General features: G+C 43.8%; 2 protein-coding genes across 3 annotated transcripts in view; both read right to left on the reverse strand.

Annotated features, from left to right (window-relative positions):
* The window catches only part of LOC309340952 (cytosolic phospholipase A2 epsilon-like), a 39193-nt gene extending 33410 nt beyond the window's left edge, over positions 1-5783 (reverse strand). Inside the window, exons 1-3 of one of the 2 annotated variants that reach the window (XM_081860242.1) lie at positions 5621-5783; positions 2207-2279; positions 670-806 (exon numbers count right to left, since the gene is read on the reverse strand). In XM_081860242.1, coding sequence (XP_081716368.1) covers positions 670-806; positions 2207-2279; positions 5621-5650 — 240 coding nt within the window. In that variant the 5' untranslated portion in view covers positions 5651-5783. Of the gene's footprint in view, positions 1-669; positions 807-2206; positions 2280-5568 lie in introns of both variants that reach the window. The other variant, XM_081860243.1, reaches the window with a different exon arrangement.
* A 12922-nt stretch (positions 5784-18705) lies between these two features.
* The window catches only part of LOC309341030 (cytosolic phospholipase A2 epsilon-like), a 35929-nt gene continuing 34761 nt past the window's right edge, over positions 18706-19873 (reverse strand). The window contains exon 19 of the mRNA XM_081860431.1: positions 18706-19114. Coding sequence (XP_081716557.1) covers positions 18909-19114 — 206 coding nt within the window. The 3' untranslated portion in view covers positions 18706-18908. The remainder of the gene's footprint in view (positions 19115-19873) is intronic.

A 19873-nucleotide genomic window follows, 5' to 3' on the forward strand; every position in this document is an offset into this window, starting at 1 on the left:
GGATAAAGCATTTTAAATGTTAAACCAACTGTGTGCATAACCTGAATAAGTACTTTTGGGATCTTCTTTAGGGCCCCTGGTAGAGGAAGAGGAGTGCAGGGGGAGTGCACTGCCCCCGCAGCATGATCTCGGTGGGGTGCCATCGCGGCTGCCACCCCGCCCACGCTGGGCGCCACACTCCTGTGGCGGCGTGCCATGCCCCTGGGACGCAAGCCAGCCCCGCCCCAGCCTGCATGAAGCTCCGCCACTGTTTAGGGCTACTGTCAAATTTAAATCAGTCCTGGAAGCAAATTCAAATATTTATGTGAGCCTATGTGCGTGAGCGACTGCTCATCTGAAATCATCCATGCATCCAAATTTCCCTGCACATGGAAAACTCACACATTAGGGAGAAGACTGATGATTCTTTCAAAGAAGCAATCATTTGCATACAATAGGATTTGTGGAAGACTGTATGCATATATTAGAATTGGCGCAAAGCCGCAACAGGCACAGCAACACCAACTGCCCTATTGTGCCAGGTTGTGTCATGACACTAATGTCGGAACTCTACTGCTCAGTTCTGTGAGCTGGTGATCTTCTACAAATCAAGGCATGTTTCAAATTCACAAGAAATCACTTTCAGTGAGATTATGATATAGCAACAAGGAGTGACCATCGGTTTCTGACCTTCACTTTGCTCTGGACCATGAAATGGAAAGTTTCGTTCCAGACTGGGTCTTTAGAATTTTGAACAGTCTTTGTCTGGAACCTTTCAGAAGAAGCCGTTGGCAGCCATAGGGTCAAATAGCAATCAGTATGGCTTACTGTTGGGAGAGAAAGTAGCACTTTAACTGTGTGATAGCTGATATAATACAGTGGTACCTCGGGTTACGTATTTAATTCGCTCCAGAGGTCCATTCTTAACCTGAAACTGTTCTTAACCTGAAGCACCACTTTAGCTAAAGGGGCCTCCTGCTGCCGCTGCGCCGCCAGCCAGCGATTTCTGTTCTCATCCTGAAGCAAAGTTATTAACCCGAGGTACTATTTCTGGGTTAGCGGAGTCTGTAACCTGAAGTGTATGTAACCTGAAGCGTATGCAACCTGAGGTACCACTATATACCTTGCAACTATTTTTTTAACAGGTATATATATATCACTTTGTGCATTGGGCTGATATCTGTACAGAATTAATTCATACCCAATGTTGGCAAATATCCTTTCAAAAAATTCTCTGTTTGAACACGGGTAGGGATTCTGTGGCCTTCCAGATGTCACTGTATTACAACTCCTTTTTATAGGTTTTTTTATTTATACTTTTCAAATTTATACATTTTATTTATTTTACAATTCATTTAACATTTCAAAATTTGACTTCCTTCCCCTTCTTTCTGCGATTCCTTAAATTTATTTTTTAGTATCTTCTGCAGATCCAAATTCATTTAACTTGCTCATTTAATTATCTACTGTAAATATATACTCTTATAAAACTGCAGGTTATTACAATATGTAATCCTGCTAATGTTTTTATCTGTTTACAATTTATATGCAAATATTCAATAAACCATTTCCATTCTTTTATAAAAAGTTTGTTATTTTGATTTCTTATTCTTCCAGTAGGTTCCACCATTTCTACATAGTCCATAAGTTTTTGTATCCATTCTTTGTTTACTGGGACTTCTGTTTCTTTCCATGTATTACACCTCCTATTATCCCTGATTATTTAAAGTGCAGCATGCAGATTTACTTAATAAGAATTTGTAGAAAATTCACAACATCATATTAAGTGAAATGTCCAGTATCAATATTCCAACACAGGGATGAGGAACCAGTGGCTGTTTGAAAGTTGTTGGACTCCAGTTCCCATCAGCCCCAGCCAGCATGACCATGGGTCAGGATAATTGCCTTTCCTTTTCAGTACAGTGGTACCTCTGGTTAAGAACTTAATTGGTTCCAGAGGTCTGTTCTTAACCTGAAACTGTTCTTAACCTGAAGTACCACTTTAGCTAATGGCTAAATGGCCTCCTGCTGCCGCCGCACGATTTCTGTTCTCATCCTGAAGCAAAGTTCTAAACCCGAGGCACTATATCTGAGTTAGCGGAGTCTGTAACCTGAAGTGTCTGTAACCTGAGGTACCACTGTAAAAGACTGGCCTGTGAAAGCCTTACTGGGCACCATAGTCTCATTGCATTCCAGCCCACCACAAAGGAATAGGAAAGCTACTTACGGGTATCTGCTCTCCGGAGATTCTTTGCTCTGATCACTCTTACACTAAGCAGACAACAAGGTGATGTTTCTACCTGCATGCAAATCGTGTACAAAAGTCAACATGAAAATGTGGATTGAAAGCAGGGAAAGAAGAACTGAGCAGGCGAAAACCATAGACGACTATTAAAGTGTGCTTAATGGCTATTGGGGGAGGCATACAACTGCCCCATCTCTGGCTAGAATTCAATGGTATAAACATTAATGGTCTCATCCTCTGTATTCTGAGAGCAGGTATGTACACCAATGCAAGGAAGTGGGGCATTGGATGTGAGTTATCTTGAACAGTGAATGGTTTGGGCATAGTTTTGTCTACAACTCTGGGGGTGAATCATAGAGTCGAAGGGACCCTGAAAGTCATCCAGGCCAATCCTCTCAATATAGGATCCCCTCCAGCTTCTAGCCATGTCCCCAGTCTGTTCCACTGCTGGTCAGCTTTTACTGTTAGGAAGCCTCTTGTAATGTTAAGCTGAAATTGACTTTCTTGCAATACCTGACCGATCTTTCTAGTCCTGCCCTGGAGCAATAGAAGACAAATCTCACTCCACCTACTTAGTGGCTGACACCTTTTCAGATATTTGAAGGCAGCTATTGCACGCAACATGGTTCCCTTCTGATGTTGTTGGACTATAATTCCCATCATTCATTGGCCATGCTGCATGTTTGAATCCAAGAACAGCTGGAGATCATGATGCAAGCTACCCCTGAGCTAGGCTGTAGAAATCTCACCCCTAGGAGACGAGAGCCCTGCTCATGAGAGCAAATTTTCCTATACAACTGGGGATTACATGTAAGTAATTTTCTTCCCCTAGATTGTAATGCACAGAAGCCTGTACTAGTGCAGAATAGGATTGAAGTGCCCGTAGTCTGAGGGCTTACCCACACTTACATTTTGCCCCATGCTTTTCTGGCACAGGTCTGTGCTGTAAAGCTCTTTTCTTTGCCCCAGAGCACTTATTGCAAAAACCCACGCAACAAATGGCAATTTGGGTTTTCTGTGGATTACTTTGATTCAGCACTAAAAAGAGCTCTCAAATAGGGAGCTTTAAAGCATGGACTGTGCCTGGGAAGCCTCCAGGAAAGGTAAGGGTGGATAAGCTCCAAGTCCCTGCTAAGAAGAAAGTGTATCCACTTGTTGCACTTAGGAACAACTAGTGCCTCAATTATGAAATAATTATAAAATTGCTAGCATTTAGAGTAAGACGCAGGAGTGGCAAGTGCAAATAAAAGTGTAATTTTACTCAACAGATCTTTGCTATTTGTCCCCAGTGGCATAATTCAAAATAACGTTTTTGAAACATCTTTGACCAGGGCAAGCGCAACAACAAATGGTCCTTGGTTTGAAATTGTTGCCACTACGTTTCACTCATATATTTTCATCAATTAGGGTTGCCGTGTGTCCGTTTTTTCCTGGACATGTCCTCTTTTTCAGGGCTAAAATTTCTGTCCAGGTGAATTTTTTAAATTTGGCAGAATGGCCAGGGTTTTTTGGTTTTTTAACTTAAAGAGAAAGGCAGCACCCAAATTAAACATGGCCCCTTTCCCTGTTCCTCAACTAACCGTCCCACACAAGCACTCCTTTGTGACAAGGACACTACATGCATCTGAGCATCATGCCAGACACCCACTCATGGCTGCTGCGGGGAGCCAATCTGAGTCTGTGAGGTAGCAACGTTAGCACGGCCCCCTTTAGCGTGAGGGCCTCCTTGAACTTTGAAGCAAACAGACGCTGGGGATCCGGCCCTCCTCCGTTCATCAGAGCAAAGGGAGCTCACTCTTGTTCTTCCTCCTCACTCCTCACCCCCCTCTTTCTCCCAGATCTCCCTTTTACTGTTACCGTGAGTAACAGTACAGCACTGTTCGGCACGCATGCTAATCCTCTTGTGCGCGCCCCCTGCCTCGCCAGGTTCCATCCCCACCTCAGGGAAGAGCACCATGTGGAGCCACACTCTCTCACCCTGCCCCATGCCATCCTTCCTCAACGCTTCCCCCTCACCCGCCACTGCACACAGCACTGGACAATGTGGAGCCAGCGGGACAAACCCGCCACTGCTTTAGGATATTTCAGAGACAAAGGGGCTCTTAAATATGCAGGATTCCATTTCGTCAAGTAGCCGCCTGCCCGCCTGCCTGCCTTTCTGGAGGATTGTGGAGGGCCTGGCCAGGGAGTTTTGGTGCTGACCCTCCTGTCTTGCATTGTGGCTGAGGGCTTGCGACAGGAAAGAGAAGCCTCACGAATGTTGCTGCTCTGAGACGGCCTCTCAAGACAAGAGAAGGGGCAGCAGCTAGCTAATAATAATAATAATAATAATAATAATAATAGTAATAATAATAATTTATTATTCATACCCTGCCCGTCTGACTGAGTTTCCCCAGCCACTCTGGGCGGCTTCCAATCGAGTGTTAAAAACAATACAGCATTAAATAATAAAAACTTCCCTAAACAGGGCTGCCTTCACAGGATTCTTTTTTTTCTTTTGCAGGAGTGCTTTAAATGTATTTTGTATATGTAGTCTTTCTCCTCCCCACTCTTCTAAAATGTTCTAGAAAACAGCCTCTGATTTTTTCTTGTTTTTGATGTCATCTAGAAAAAAGATCTCAAAGCTAGAATGGTCTACACAGAGGAGATCCTGCTTCTGGCATCCTAGGCTCAGACCATTTAGCAGTTTAAACGCCACACTCAAAGCCAATACTTTACGTACTTTCTATCCAAGGGGGGGGGGGACCCATTCCCCACTATCCTAATTTATTTATGATTTGTATCCCACCCTTTCACACACAATGCCTAGACTGCTAATGACTTTAAAGATAACAAAATCGCAGAATCAAACATTTGGAAGGGACCACGAGGGTCATCTACTCCAAACCTGAGATTAAGAGTCTCGTGTCCTCCTGATTGAGCTGAGCAGCTGCCCCACTATTCAAAGAAAATACAATAAAAACTAAAAAGAACAAAGACAAAAGAACCAAAATAAAAACAAGCATCTTCACTGTGAAATACCTTGAGACTTAAAGCATGAATTGGTTGAATAATTATTTTCTGTCCCCAAGGAATATTGCAAACTGTAATCTGGGGGGCAGGGAAACGCTCGTGGAACAGAATCCTCAGCCATAAGAAGAGCCCTGCTGAATCAGACCAAAGACCAGCATCCCATAATGAAACATGCCTCTAGAACACCATGCAGGAGAATGTGAGCACAACAAGTTTCTCCTGCTGTCATTCCCTAGATAATTGGTACAAAACCAATGTCATTTTGTAGTGTGTATATGCTAACAAACAACAACAAATGCACCACAATTTTATAATGAAAGAAAAGAACATACACAATCTGCTTTTTGCTCCGCCTAGCTGAACCGGAATACCCATGACGCTTACCAGATGTGATAAACTTCCACATGCTTCCATTATTGTTTTCCGTGCAAGTTTGTGCAGGCTAAATGTTCTCAATGGAGCCAAGGATAAGACTAAATATTCACACACATTTTTCAGGCTTTAAACCGGCAGAGGTGGATAAACACCTGTTTCAAAAGTGATTCAGAGCCACACACCCCTCTCGTTTCAGAAACAAAAAAATATTCCCTCCCACCTCTTTTGCTACGTTGCTATGCGGAACAAGTGTCAGCGTGAAGTGTCTTTAAATGTGCTAGAGCTGGTGCAATGAAGTTGCTTAGAACAGGTGTTCCTTTTCCTTCTAAACTACGCTATTGCATCTCCCTCCACCCTCCAGTTTTCTTTTGAAATACAATATGCATGTGTTTTCCTAACACAGATTTGGATCAGAAATGAATGTCCTCTCTCCCGGGTTAAACTGGCTGAAACTATGTCCTCAAGAGCTGTCCTTTTTATTTAAATATATTTGTTTATTATTGCATGTCTCTTATATGCCACCTTTCCTCCAAGAAACTCAAGGCGGCTCTCTCCATCCCCATATCACCCTTACAACCCTGTGAGGTAAGTTAGACTGAGAGTTGGCAAGTGGTTCAAGGCTCCCCTGTGAACTTCATGGTGGAGTGAGGATTTGAACCCTAGATCCTATTCTAACTCTCTAACCACTATGCCATACTGGCTCTGAGCAGCAGGGTCTGGAAGGGTGAGCATTGTTAGTCATGTAAAAAGGTAAAGGGACCCCTGACCATTAGGTCCAGTCGTGGACGACTCTGAGGTTGCGGCGCTCATCTCGCGCTATAGGCCAAGGGAGCCGGCGTACAGCTTCCGGGTCATGTGGCCAGCATAACTAAGCCGCTTCTGGCGAACCACAGCAGCGCACGGAAACGCTGTTTACCTTCCCGCTGGAGCGGTCCCTATTTATCTACTTGCACTTTGACGTGCTTTAGAACTGCTAGGTGGGCAGGAGCAGGGACCAAGCAATGGGAGCTCACCCTGTCACGGGGATTCAAACCGCCGACCTTCTGACTGGCAAGTCCCAGGCTCTGTGGTTTAACCCACATCGCCACCCAATGCTATAAATGAACACCTCCCCTGGCTCTATGCATGGATTTCCCTTGCTGGAGGGTCATCTTTCCATGTCAAAGTATCTGTATGCATGTGCCAGGCAGGAGGAGGGAATCTCTTAATTCCAGTCTTATAATAATAATTTATTATTTATACCCTTCCCATCCGGCTGGGTTTCCGCCATTCTGGGTGGCTCCGAACAGAATATAAAAAACACAACAAAACTTCAAACATTAAAAACTTCTTTAAACAGGGTTGCCTTCAAATGTCTTCTAAAAGTCAAATAGTTGTTTATTTCCTTGACATCTGATAGGAGGGCAATCCACAAGGCAGGGGCCACTGCTGAGAAGGCCCTCTGCCTGGTTCCCTGTAACCTCACTTCTCACGGTGAGGGAACCACCAGAAGGCCCTCGGAGTCTTCTAAAATATGTTGTTCAGAACCCATTGTAAGTTCTGGGCAGTGGGCATGGTGGGAGAAGTGATATCCCCCCTTTTCCCTATAGCCTTCCCCCCCCATCCCTGTAGGTTGGAGATCCTTCCAGTATAGCTGGTGGTATCAAAGGATGCAAGGGGAAGGTTAGACTGGGAAAAATGGCCTTTCCCACTTCCGCTGGAAGGAATCTCCACTAGATAAGAGGCGATGGTTTTGTCATAGAAGAATGTATTTTTGAAACAAATTGATTGAGTTTTGAAGATTTTTGTTCCTGTTCTATCCTGTATTTTATGTTACAGAAATTCTAGCAGGATAATATGCATTACTGGCAAGAATAGTTGCGTGTTGAGGTCCCCAAGCCACTCCTCAAATAACTTACAACTCACACATGATTTTTGTTTAAGGTTTTTGGCATAATTTTGGCCACAACTTTATTAAAATACATATCTGTGAGTGGTTGCTTAGGCATTGGTTAAGAATATCTGTCCCCCCCCCCCGCCTGGGGACAGAACTGACCTCCAAACTCCCTTATTGGGGAGCAATGGAGCTGAGTCACAGGCCCTCAGCACTCACCCGCATGCTTCCCGGGGCTAGCCCCATTCCAGGGATTCGGACGAAATCGTGGCAAGCCCCTGGATTCCTTTAATGGAATTCCATTCCACAGCAGCATTGGAGGGGCAGGCCCAGCCAATCCTTACCCCTCCTCCAACCAATTTGAAAACCAATGCCTAACCGCAACCTTACAAGTTGTGACGATTTGCTACGCAGTAGGCAAAAACCAAATGGCCCAGCCAATCGGCCAGATGGACAAAATTCCTACCAGGCCCTGCCCCAATGGCAGATGACCCCATGACAGGCATAGCAAGGTCAAAGTAAAACCCTCGAGACACAGGGCGGGTGCACAGGTGATCCGGTTCACACGGCAAAAGAGAAAGCACCAAGCTGCGCACCCAGAATTTAAAAGGTACGATCCCTTCCACCAAAATTGCAACAAGTAAATTTCCCCAGCAATCCAGCCAACCAATCAATTGCCAGGGGGCAGTTTGGGCCACCCTGCCTGGCAACAGAGGGGTGACTCAGCGGACCCCACCGCAACACATGCTCTCCTTTCAGGGAGAACATGCTATGTAATTAACTGAAACACACCTATGTCCTGCTTGACTAGGAGTTACTAAAGTGAGCAGGACATAGGAACAAATAGGTGTACGTTAGGAGAGTGGGCAGTTGGCAAATTCTACATGAAACTAGAGAAGTAGGGTTTGTTAATCATTCAGATCACAAGGCCAAAGAACTGAGTGTGTGGAAGATGATGTACCAATCTGAGTTTGAGTTCTGCATGCACAATAACTTCAAAATGAGAAGAATCACCTGCTTCAGATTCATCTGTTAATACCTGTATAACAGGTTTGGGGCACCTCAAATACCACAATAGAGACATAATCTTAGTGTGTTCTCTAGACATGCAAGCAATTGCAATTACAGCTTACTTTTAAAAGCTAATTTGAAAAGAGTGGCTATAACAAAGTCATCCTGGGTCACAGGAATTGGAAAGGAGAGTTTAGACACATGATGGAGAAGGCAGAGATGGCTCAGGCCAGCATGTGCCCAACAGAGCCATCTCTCTATATGAATGGATGGTTCTGATGCTAGAATTGCCTTAATTTTCACAATCTGTTTTGCCTTCAGCCTTTGGAGTAATATCACAGCAAAGTAATCTATGTATGGAAGTGCATCACAGGTTGATGTGGCTTTGAAACACAAAACCTGGTTAAAATCACATCACTTGTTTTATTCTCAGTTGTGCCTGAGCCACAGTACCAGTAGGCATACCTGGAGATTTCTAAAATCAGACTTAGCATAACTTCTTTTTGATTCAGGGTGCTTCTGTTTATTCATCCTGATCCCCCCCCCACCAAGCAGCTGGACAATGCTGCATCAGAGTTTTGTCACACTTTCCACTGCATTTCCCAGCTGATTTCCTTTATTTCAAAAAGGCAAATATTAGGGGGAATTGAATTTGCTGCACAAGACCTCCCGTAAACTTTAACTGTACAACCTAAGTTTACCAGTATGTGATTGACTCCCACCCATAGGAGCCAACTCTTAGGGGAGATGGAGGTTTAGGCCCCCACAATAAAATATTTGAGGGGGCCAGGCCCCCACATACTTAATGGGTATTCCCATTCAAATGATGTGTGTGCACTGCATCATGTGAACGATTATGTGGGGCGGGCCTTACCTGGGCCCCCACAATATTTTATTCAAGTTGGCACCCCTGCTCCCACCCCAAAATAGAGAGTCTGGAAAGTACCCTAAGGGGTACTTAGAGGTAATTACTATAGGAAAATCAGAATGATGCAGGCTGAACGGTAGTTCGTGCTCCATAAGGTCCACAGGATCATTAGAGCCCCAGGTTTTCTCTTCTTATCTTTTTTTAAAAAATCATTTTTATTAAATTTTCCACTTTAACAATCCAATCAAATCACATTAAATATTCCAAATTATACATATACATATCAAATAATCCAAATATTCTTACAAATTATAAATTTTTTAATGGGACTTCCCATGCTTCAAGTTTGGAGGGTTCTGATCATCTCATATCTTTACTGCTTTTCATAGTCATTTCCGATGGTTCCTCTAATTCTTCCTGTTGTTAACCTTCCTTCTTTCACGGCCTCTGAGTTGTTCCCACAAGCAAGTTGAAACAAACAATGATGTATTTCTGTGTGGATTTTATGTCTATGATTCCCCTCTATAAGTTTGCAGCATCTCCTCACACTCTGGTGTTTCTGCTGAATCAATCCAAAAGTCTTTTCGCTGCTGGCAGCCGCCATCTTCACTCAGTTCCGATGAAATCAAGTCTAGGCATCGGCTCATTAATTTTCCAGACCGGTTGCATCAAACATTAGCCTTTCCAGAGGAGGTTTACCAAATCAAACTGGAAATACAAATATAATGTCATATTAAAGGCTCATCTCCCCCATGGCTATTTATAATTCTGCAGTTCGGTCTTGACTTCCATCATGGCAGATTTCCAAATTAAAAATGCGACACAGCTCCCACACAGTTCTAGGGAACCGTCCAACTGGCAGGAATCTTTACGAAGATTTTTAACCAGTCTATGGCACAAGCCACTGTTCCACTGTCTGAAATCCGCTACCATTATACCCCTGCCAAAAACATCGAAGATAGACAGTCTGAATGATTTTCGTCCTGTGGCGTTGACACCCATTATAATGAAATGTTTCGAAAAACTGGTGAGGAAGCGCATCTTATCTTGTCTGCCAGTGGGACGTGACCCTTACCAGTTTGCGTACAAGGCAAAGAGATCCACAGAGGATGCTGTGGCAATGGCTTTACATGCTGTCCTGACTCATTTGGAGAAGCAAGGGAACTACGCGAGACTGTTATTTGTAGACTTTAGTTCTGCATTTAATACTATTCTTCCAAATAGATTGGTGCCCAAATTCTTAGACCTGGGACTTCCACCATGTTTGTGCAGGTGGATACTAGATTTTCTATCAAATCATTCCCAAAGGGTCAGGTTGGGTTCCCACGTCTTTGCGGATCTCATCACGAATATGGGGACGCCGCAGGGGTGCGTGTTGAGCCCGCTTTTATATACACTCTATACAGCTGACTGTGGCCCCAAATAGGTAAAGGTAAAGGTACCCCTGCCCGTTCGGGCCAGTCTTGCCAGACTCTAGGGTTGTGCGCTCATCTCACTCTATAGGCCGGGAGCCAGCGCTGTCTGCAGACATTTCCGGGTCACGTGGCCAGCGTGACAAGCTGCATCTGGCGAGCCAGCGCAGCACACAGAACGCCGTTTACCTTCCCGCTGGTAAGCGGTCCCTATTTATCTACTTGCACCCAGAGGTGCTTTCGAACTGCTAGGTTGGCAGAGGCTGGGACCGAACGACGGGAGCGCACCCCGCCGTGGGGATTCGAACCGCCAACCATGCGATCGGCAAGTCCTAGGCGCTGAGGTTTTACCTACAGTGCCACCTGCGTCCCCGTGCCCCCAAATACCCCAGTAATAAGATCATTAAGTTCGCAGATGATACAACGGTGGTTGGTTTCATCACGGCTGGAGAGGGGGAGGCGGCCTATAGGAAGGAAGTTGAGCAGTTGGGGGAGTGGTGCAGGAAAAACAACTTACTCCTTAACTTAAAGAAAACAAAAGAGATCATTGTGGCCTTAGGAAATGTAAATTGAATATTCAGCCACTTATTATTGAGGGGAAGTGCGTGGAACAGATCTCAGTGTTTCGATTTCTGGGAATGGAGTTGAGAGACGACCTAACCTGGGGAGAAAACAGCAAAGACCTGGTGAAGAGAGCACAACAGAGGTTATATTTTCTGAGAATCCTCTGGAAAAACAATCTCTCAAAGGACCTGTTGATGGCATTTTACCATTGCACTGTGGAGAGCGTATTAACTTATGGTCTGTGTGTGTGGTTTGGGAGCTGCACAGCCAGGGAAAAAACAATGCTATCCAGGGTTCTAAAGACAGCAGAGAGAATAATTAGGTGCACTCTTCCCACCTTAGATCAAATCTATGCTGCCAGGTGCCATAAGAAAGCTGCAGAGATAGCGCAGGATAGTATGCACCCCGGAAATTATCTCTTTCAGCTTCTGCCTTCTGGAAGAAGGTATAGGGTTATAAAGGCCAGGACTAGCTGCCTGAGAAACAGTTTCTACACAAATGCAATTCTGGTTCTAAACGCAACATAAGGGTGTCAGTATATGGAAACATCACCGCTGCAGACAGCCAGATTGTTGACACCACATGAGGCGCTTAACTGTGGGAAAGAAGATTTTCCCAGGACGTTCACAGGCTGGATAAGTCTTTGTGAAGAGTGTAACTTGAAACCTTCCGCTTGCGTTTGTACAGGAAGTTTGTCTGACTTGCTGGAAGAACTGAACTGAAAGGACGTGTTTTTCTCTAGTGCTGTAATGTCAGAAATAAACATATAAATAGATTTCTGACTTATTTTCTTTCCCCTGTGGAAGCAGGAGGAAGGGGTTGTGCATTTTGCCTATGCTTGGGAAAATGTCGCCTATCAAAATCTCCCTGGTCTGTCTGGATATCAGCCAGAGGAGGTTACCGGTAAGCAAGCTCCGAGGACAGTGAGAGGGGCCAGCCTCTATGGAGGGGGCTTGCAAATCCACACAAAGGGGTCTCTATAGTATAGTGTATTTTAATATGGTGTTTTTAGGGGTTTTTGAATGTTTTGTGTAGTTTTTATGTAGTTTTATGTAGTTTTTCAATTTCATTGTTCTGCATGGTACAATGACAATAAAGATATCGTATATCGTATTGTATATCATAAAGTTTTTTAACATCTCCCCCATGGCTAATGAGATCCTGCTGGCTATAGATAATATAAATGGTTCTTCGGGGTGGGGGTGGTTTGCTGAATATTATTATGAAGCAAAGTACAATAGTAGGAAAGGCTTACCCCCCCCCTTTCCATTCCGTTCCAACATACCAACTTAGATGTTAAGCCTTCTTCCACTCAGTCTTTTTTTTGGGGGGGCACCTCAGTGGCTGGCTTAATTGGCAGAGTAATTTCACCCTCCTCGCTCGAAGCAGTTCCAAAACTTAAATCCAATTTTTCATCTTAAGAAATGGAACTTGATGCGCTCGCAGAGACAGCGTCCAGGAAAGCCAGACTCTCTCGGGGGCTTCCATCCAGTTCCCCCAGCCACTCTTTCCTTACGAAATTGAGACTGGTTTATCGGGCATCCGCGGATCAGACTGTGTCTTCCCATACCCCGGGAAGATTTTGGGAGGCTGATTACTCCCATCTCAGCCTCTAATTACCCCGTGGGAGCTGGAGCGATGGAATTTTCAGCCATCTTCCATGGTGCCTCAAGCGGAAGTTCAGGTTGTCTCTTCTTCACCAGTTGGGATTCGGTACCCTTTTCATCACAGGAAGCTGCAAGCTACCCTCTTTTCCACCTTGTAGCTCTTTCCATCCACAGCCCATGCGGTGCATAGTGGTTTTCTCCCACCACCACCCATGCTTCTCCTCCACTCTCTCCTAACTTGTTTCCTTACCTTTGACCTTTAACATTATATCACCTTGCAATCTGACGTTTTCTTCCCAAGTTTCTTTGTTTCTGTTGCCTTGCTCTGTAGCCTTTCTATGGTCTATAAATCCTTTGAATATCTGTCTGTTCTCTGTCCCTACATTTCAGCATCCTGCCTTTCGTGTCACCGCTGTGGGTATCTGTATAATCCTTGACAGCCACTGCCATCCTTTCACATCGTGCCCAGCTCACCTGTATCTTCATTTGAGCTATCAGGGATAGTGCTCAGCTGGGATAGCTCAGCTGGTAGAGCATGAGACTCTTAATCTCAGGATTGTGAGTTCGAGCCACATGCTGAGCAAAAGATACCTTCATCGCAGGGGTTTGGACTAGATGACACTCATGGTCCCAACTCTCCAATTCTACGATTCTATGAAAGATTCTATGAAAGGTAACACTAACTCCTGTATCCGTCTGAAGATCCCATTTGGGACTTTCTATTAAATTATCACAAGCCATGATCACCTATGACATCACTTTTGCACCGGAATATAAATCCAATTGCCTACTCCTCTGGGGAATGATGGTCAATTCTGCATGTTGATTCAGGACCTTAAACTGAGTTTTGTGCTTACAGTTGCCTACTTCTCAACCTGGGTTAATTCCAGAGTCATGTGCCTATGTACTTTGCAATAGTGGAAAGGTATCATTTCATTCATCCTGAAGAAGTTCCAGTTTCAGAAATCATTAATGATGCAGCACTAACTCATCCCTAGGCTGGTTTAGCAGCCTTGGCTGAAACGTATCCCAGCATTGCCTTACTAGTGACTGTTCTGAAGTAATACTGCAATCAAAGTACATGAGACACTGTCTGAAAATATTGCAGTCATTCTGAAAATTCCATTTCCAAGTCTATATAATTGCAGTCAAGGGCACAGCTAAGAGCAGGGCTTCTTATTCTACTGTGTTGTCTGGCTAGGAATGAGAGAACATCATTTTGCACCATCTTCTTCCCTAACATTTTCCAACACTTTGCCAGCAGGGGAAGTCTCTAGGTAGTTTTTAAAATGTACTAGCCACTGACCATGACAAATCTGAATAAAAAATAAATACACATAAAGGGATGCCATGCCACGAATAATAGTCTCTATTTAGATCTCTCCCTTACTCTATTTAGATCTCTCCAATGCTATATTGTCCAGGGTCTTCTTTCTGATCTTTCTGGCCACCAGAGCAAAAAGGGTGACTTTGTGAGTCACCGAAATGTTAATATCGATAAGAAGCAATAGACCTTCTCTGGCAGGGAGAGACATCTTTCTTGTACTGGCTGTCAGGTGAGAAATGGTCTCTTGGGTCATATGTATAGGGAAGCCTCTAGGTGAGAAATCCAAAATCAGACAAGAATAGCGAAATTAACCTCTGAACAACAATTGATAGTCATCCCTAGGCAAACACAGTGGAATCACTATTTAAAATGGGGACTTGGATATAATTAGAGGTGTTGAGAATGAGAGAATAACTTTTATGCTTTCGCTTTTACAGTGGTACCTCTGGTTACGAACTTAATTTGCTCTGGAAGTCCGTTCTCAACCTGAAACCATTCTTAACCTGAGGTACCACTTTAGCTAATGGGGCCTCCTGCAGCTGGCGTGCAATTTCTGTTCTCATCCTGAGGTAAAGTTCTTAACCTGAGGTACTATTTCTGGGTTAGCAGAGTCTGTAACCTGAAGTCTTTATAACCCGAGGTGTTTGTAACCTGAGGTACCACTGTATTTAGATCGGAGAGGTGGAGAGAACACAACCTGGGAAGTTGTGTCAGGTTCATACTGAGAAGTATGTCCTCTGTTGCCTGTTTTGCCACAGCAAATGTCTTATATGATACATTATATAAAGATATTCCCAAAGCCTTCCCAAATTTAATTCCTGAAACACTAATTATTGCAGCATGATTCTGAAAAGCTGTGGAACACAGAGTATCACTTTATTGTGCAATCATTTTGTGACTGTGCTGCAGTAGTGGCATGATGATGATTCCCAGGTAAGATCCTCCCTCTATTGTGTGGGCAGGTAGTCCCTCCCCTACGTGGCCTGGTCTCCTTGGCAACGCTTCCCCCAGGCGGGATTGGACAACTGACTGAGGTAGGCAGAGACCTCCAGGTATCCCACCTGGGGGAAGGCGAAGCCAAGCCCGTGTTGATGGAGCCGCTCAAGATCCAGGGGCTGCGCATGTCCATGCAAAGGTCGCCCCCCGTTTTATGTGGGGAGCGGTCATTATTGTGCAATCATTTTGTGACTGTGCTGCAGTAGTGGCATGATGATATTTGTGTTGCAGATACGTTGTGAAATCACTGCTGTTAGGGGAACAGATTTGTCCTCAATGCTATGCACAAGGTGAATCCTTTTCTGGATGCAGCAGAGACCTGCATAGGGTCAATAAACTGAGGCTGAACCCTGCTAAGACAGAGATGCTGGGGGGGGGGGTGCGTAAGTGAGTCCCAGGTTCAAGAACTGGGGGGTTTGCTTGTTCTAGATAGGGTTGCACTCCCTCTGAAGGAAACAGGTATGTAATTTTGCATTGCTCTTGAAACCTTCTTTGTCCTTGAAGGACTTGGTGATCTCCAGAGCCAAGAGAGCCTATTACCAGTTTCAGACGGCAAATCGACTACACCCTTTCTGGACAGAGATAGTTTTGCCACTGTGACACATGCACTGGTAACTGCAGCTGGTGTAAGAATGCTGTGTTCTATATGCTGAGTGGTACATCAAGTTCAGCAAATGGAGCCTCATTAGTCTTGCAGAAACCTAACGATCATTGGCACAGGGATGGGTCTCTTTGCTAGCAGCGCTGGCATTATGGGATGCACTTCCTGCTTGGCATTCTGCCAGCTTTTGAAGACACACCTGTTTACATAGAAATTCCCTCCATCTCTTGACCAGAGTCACCTCTTTTAATTACTGTGTTCTTTTAATGGGACTGTTTTATTGCATGTTTGTGTACTTTAATTATGGTTGTTTATATTTCAGTGCTTCTGCAATTTGTTTTTTTATAATTGTAAATTGCTTATTTTGGCATTAAGCAGTGCATGCATTAATAAATAACATCAAGATTTATAGGGCCACAAATTATGTGGTAACACGTTAGGAAGAATTCAGTGTCCTTTCCCACTAATTATTCCATCAGTGTAAGCTTGCCAAATGGAACGATGTTCCCCTCTCTTTTCCATGTGCACTATTCTAGGGGTTCTCCTGACCCCTCAAGCCAATTATGGGCTGCATGGGGGAGGAGAAAGGGGGAGCCCCATTGCACAAGCCGAAGTCTTTGTGCAGGCCTTCTGCTGAGAACACTCACTTGATGAATCCCACCCATTGTTTACTGTGCTATGATTTACATAGCCCTTATATAGTAGCATAAGCCAGTGACTCCCAACCTCCCCCCCCCCCACCATGGACCACTTAAAAATTGCTGAGGGTCTTGGTGGACCCTCTATGTAACACACTATGCTAGATGATGTTTGGTTTTTAAATATATATATTTTTCCGATGTGCTATTGACCACCTGAAATGAAGTTCATCCGCAGACCACAGTTTGGGGACCCCTGACCTAAGCAAAAGGCAAGTATTTGTCCCAGGTCTAAACTAACACTGAGGGAGGGGAGGAAGGCAAGGGTGAGTAAACCCATTTACTTAGGCTTTCTTTCAGTTTTAGATGAAGATGAATGCATTAAGCCAATAGCTTCATAGAAGCAGATCCCCGCCCCCCCCCCCCCGCAGCTGGGCTGGTGTTTGAAGTAAAAGGGGTGGTATCCTGTAGGTGTTCCTCTTCTTTCTAAAAATTGATACTGTCAACATCTCCACCTAATTACCACTTCTCACAGGGCTAAACAGCCACAAGTTCTATGATTCCATGAAGTTTCTTCACCTAACAAATAAATAATGTGTCCTTCTTGTCCCTTGATCTCTGCACATTCCTCCATGGGCTTTCTAACCTGGCTGGTATTCAGAGCTGAGGTCCAATGATTCAATCAGGGCACTGGCATAGCTGAGCCCTCCTACTAAGATGCTTGCAGGTAGGACTGAAGTGAACACAGTTATGTTTGAGGCTCATTGCAAGCAAAATAAGTAGGACTATGCTCCCTTGGATCCTATGGGCTCCTGCTGCTTCACCCCAAAGTGTGCATTTAGATGGGAAAAGGTGGAGGATGTTCCTAGGCCTTGGTAGAACAACTTTTCCTGCTGCCTACAAGTCCCAGAAATCCCAATAGGATTTGCATGTTATTTTGAAGGAGAATCTCCAGTGTACAGTGGGAAAAGATACTCCACCGGGGCCTGGCTTGCAACTGCATGCAAGTAGTCCAAACTTTTGTACTCAGAAATATGCAGAACACCCCAGGAAAAATTCTCTAAGCTTATTGAAACTCTGCTTTCTTCTGTTTTGTCAGCTTTTTGCATGAGTAGGAGGAGCCCTCATGTCCACATTGAAATTTTGCCTAAATATTTTCCTCATTTTTACCTTAACACTGCTTGACATTTTATCTTCTCCTGTTCCAGGTTTACACTGTCATATATCCTGCTCAACTGTCCTGATTTAAGCAGGACATCCCAGAATTACAAAAACCATCCTGGCTACTGATTAAATCAGGCAAAGGCAAACTCCGGCCCTCCAGATGTTTGGGACTACAATTCCCATCATCCCTGGCCACTGGTCCTGTTAGCTAGGGATGATGGGAATTGTTGTCGCAAAACATCTGGAGGGCCGGAGTTTGCCTATGCCTGGATTAGATCCTGGGATGTCACATTTTGGGGGGCCATGTTCTTGCACAAGTCACTTGACTCGTTCAGGAGCATGGCCCCGAAAGACACATATCCCAGTTTTCCTCTGGGACATGTTGGAGGATATGCAATTGTAGGTCCGCATGAACCTCCAATGATTCATTTTGTCACAAATTGCTGCACATTTAAGAAGAGTGTAAAGTCAGCCTCTAGGATGCCTAGTGGCTTTGTGTTCTGCTTTACAGAGGGCAGTCCTCTGTTTGAAGTCCCAGTTCAAAGATAAAAAAAAAACCATAAGAAGCAAGAGCAAGGATCTTGGAGCTGCCCATCAGTAGTTAACATCTGAACAGCAGAATAAGAAGCACACTGGTCAGCTTGTCACAGTTATCCCCAGTATGAGGAAATCTGTATACATTTCTGTATACATTATAGTAATTATTTCTAAATTTACACCTAGATATACACATTGGCACATACTAATTTTATGCAAATCTGTGTATTCTTTTGCCCTCATTTTTAATGTGTAACTATATCCATAACATTACCCTCTCCCCCATTCTATATTTCGGTGTCTATCTCTCAGGAGCATTTATATCTCTGGCCAAACCAGAGGTTTTGGAAAAAAATATGTTGGTATTAAAACAACCCTTTCCCTTTGCTTTACAGATGTAGGTTTGTATGTGTGCAACAGATTGACCTGTGCTGATCATTCTGCCATAGAATTGTGTGTGCGTTCAGTAGACAGAACATGCATTCTTAAAATACACTGCTTTTCCCCATTTTTTTATTAAATATATCCAGAAGTGGGCCTTTGTAGCTTGCCGTGCCCCTGCTGAAATATGAAACAGTCATCATAAGAGAGATGAAATAAATTCCACTGAAGCCTTCAGATTAATCAGTAATTGTAGCCAACCATTACTTGATCTTCTGCCTTCCCCACATGCTCCCCAGTCAATCTATACTGTCTCCATCAATGCCGCCTTTTCCGTTCTACAGCAGAACGCAAAGCCTGCAGAATCAGGTGCTCGTTATTCAAGATGTTGTATTCACTCAGGTTTACTAGCTTGTCAAAATCTTCATCGCTGTATGTGAGGAAGTAAGTATTGTATGGTGTCTTCCAGGTGGAAACATCAACATCTCCTGCAGCCATCTCTGCTTCACCATAGCGTTTCTCGCCTGGGATAAAGAAACGACGAGTTATTAATGGTTAGATATTTGGCTTATTTCAAAAGCATACATGTGTATTAATCCAATGAGAACATTCTTAGAATGGTTCATTTACAATTTTGGTTTTGTGTTTTATATATATATATATATATAATAATAATAATAAATCTACCCCAATTTGAATGCCCTATTCTGATTTGATTTATCAGGCTTGGATATCTCTTTATACTTAAGAGGGTCTCAAAGTAGTTGAGTGTATATAATATAATGAAGTTAATAAAGTATATTAAATAACGCACAATATCATTGTAATTATAAGAACATACACTCAAGGCTGGATTAGTATTTGTTGGCACAATCTTATTCTGACCATGCTAAAGCATGAACAAAAGAAGCAAAAGACTTAGTCATGCTTAGAGGGCTTTTATTTTAATCAGTGGGATTTACGTTAGTGACTAACTTAAGTATCATTGATTTCAGTGGGTCTGCTCTTAAGCATGACTAAGTCTGGACCCTGGATCCATTCCAGTGCCTTAGAGCTGCTTGTAGTCAGTCAAGACTCAGAGGTTGAAGCTTCAGGGTTGTTACCACAGAGATTTGGTATTTTATTTTAAATATTTCATTTTTAAGATTCATACGCTGCCTTTCAATCAAGTGATTTGCACAATGGCTTACAACAGATTGTAACAATTCAGTTCAGAGGAATTAATTGATTTCTCGGTAGTGGGAAAGTCCAGCAAAAATCTCCCCACCTCCAGGAATTGCCTG

Source organism: Podarcis erhardii (assembly GCF_964252035.2).
Source record: "Podarcis erhardii genome assembly, chromosome: 1".
Classification (NCBI taxonomy): domain Eukaryota; kingdom Metazoa; phylum Chordata; class Lepidosauria; order Squamata; family Lacertidae; genus Podarcis; species Podarcis erhardii.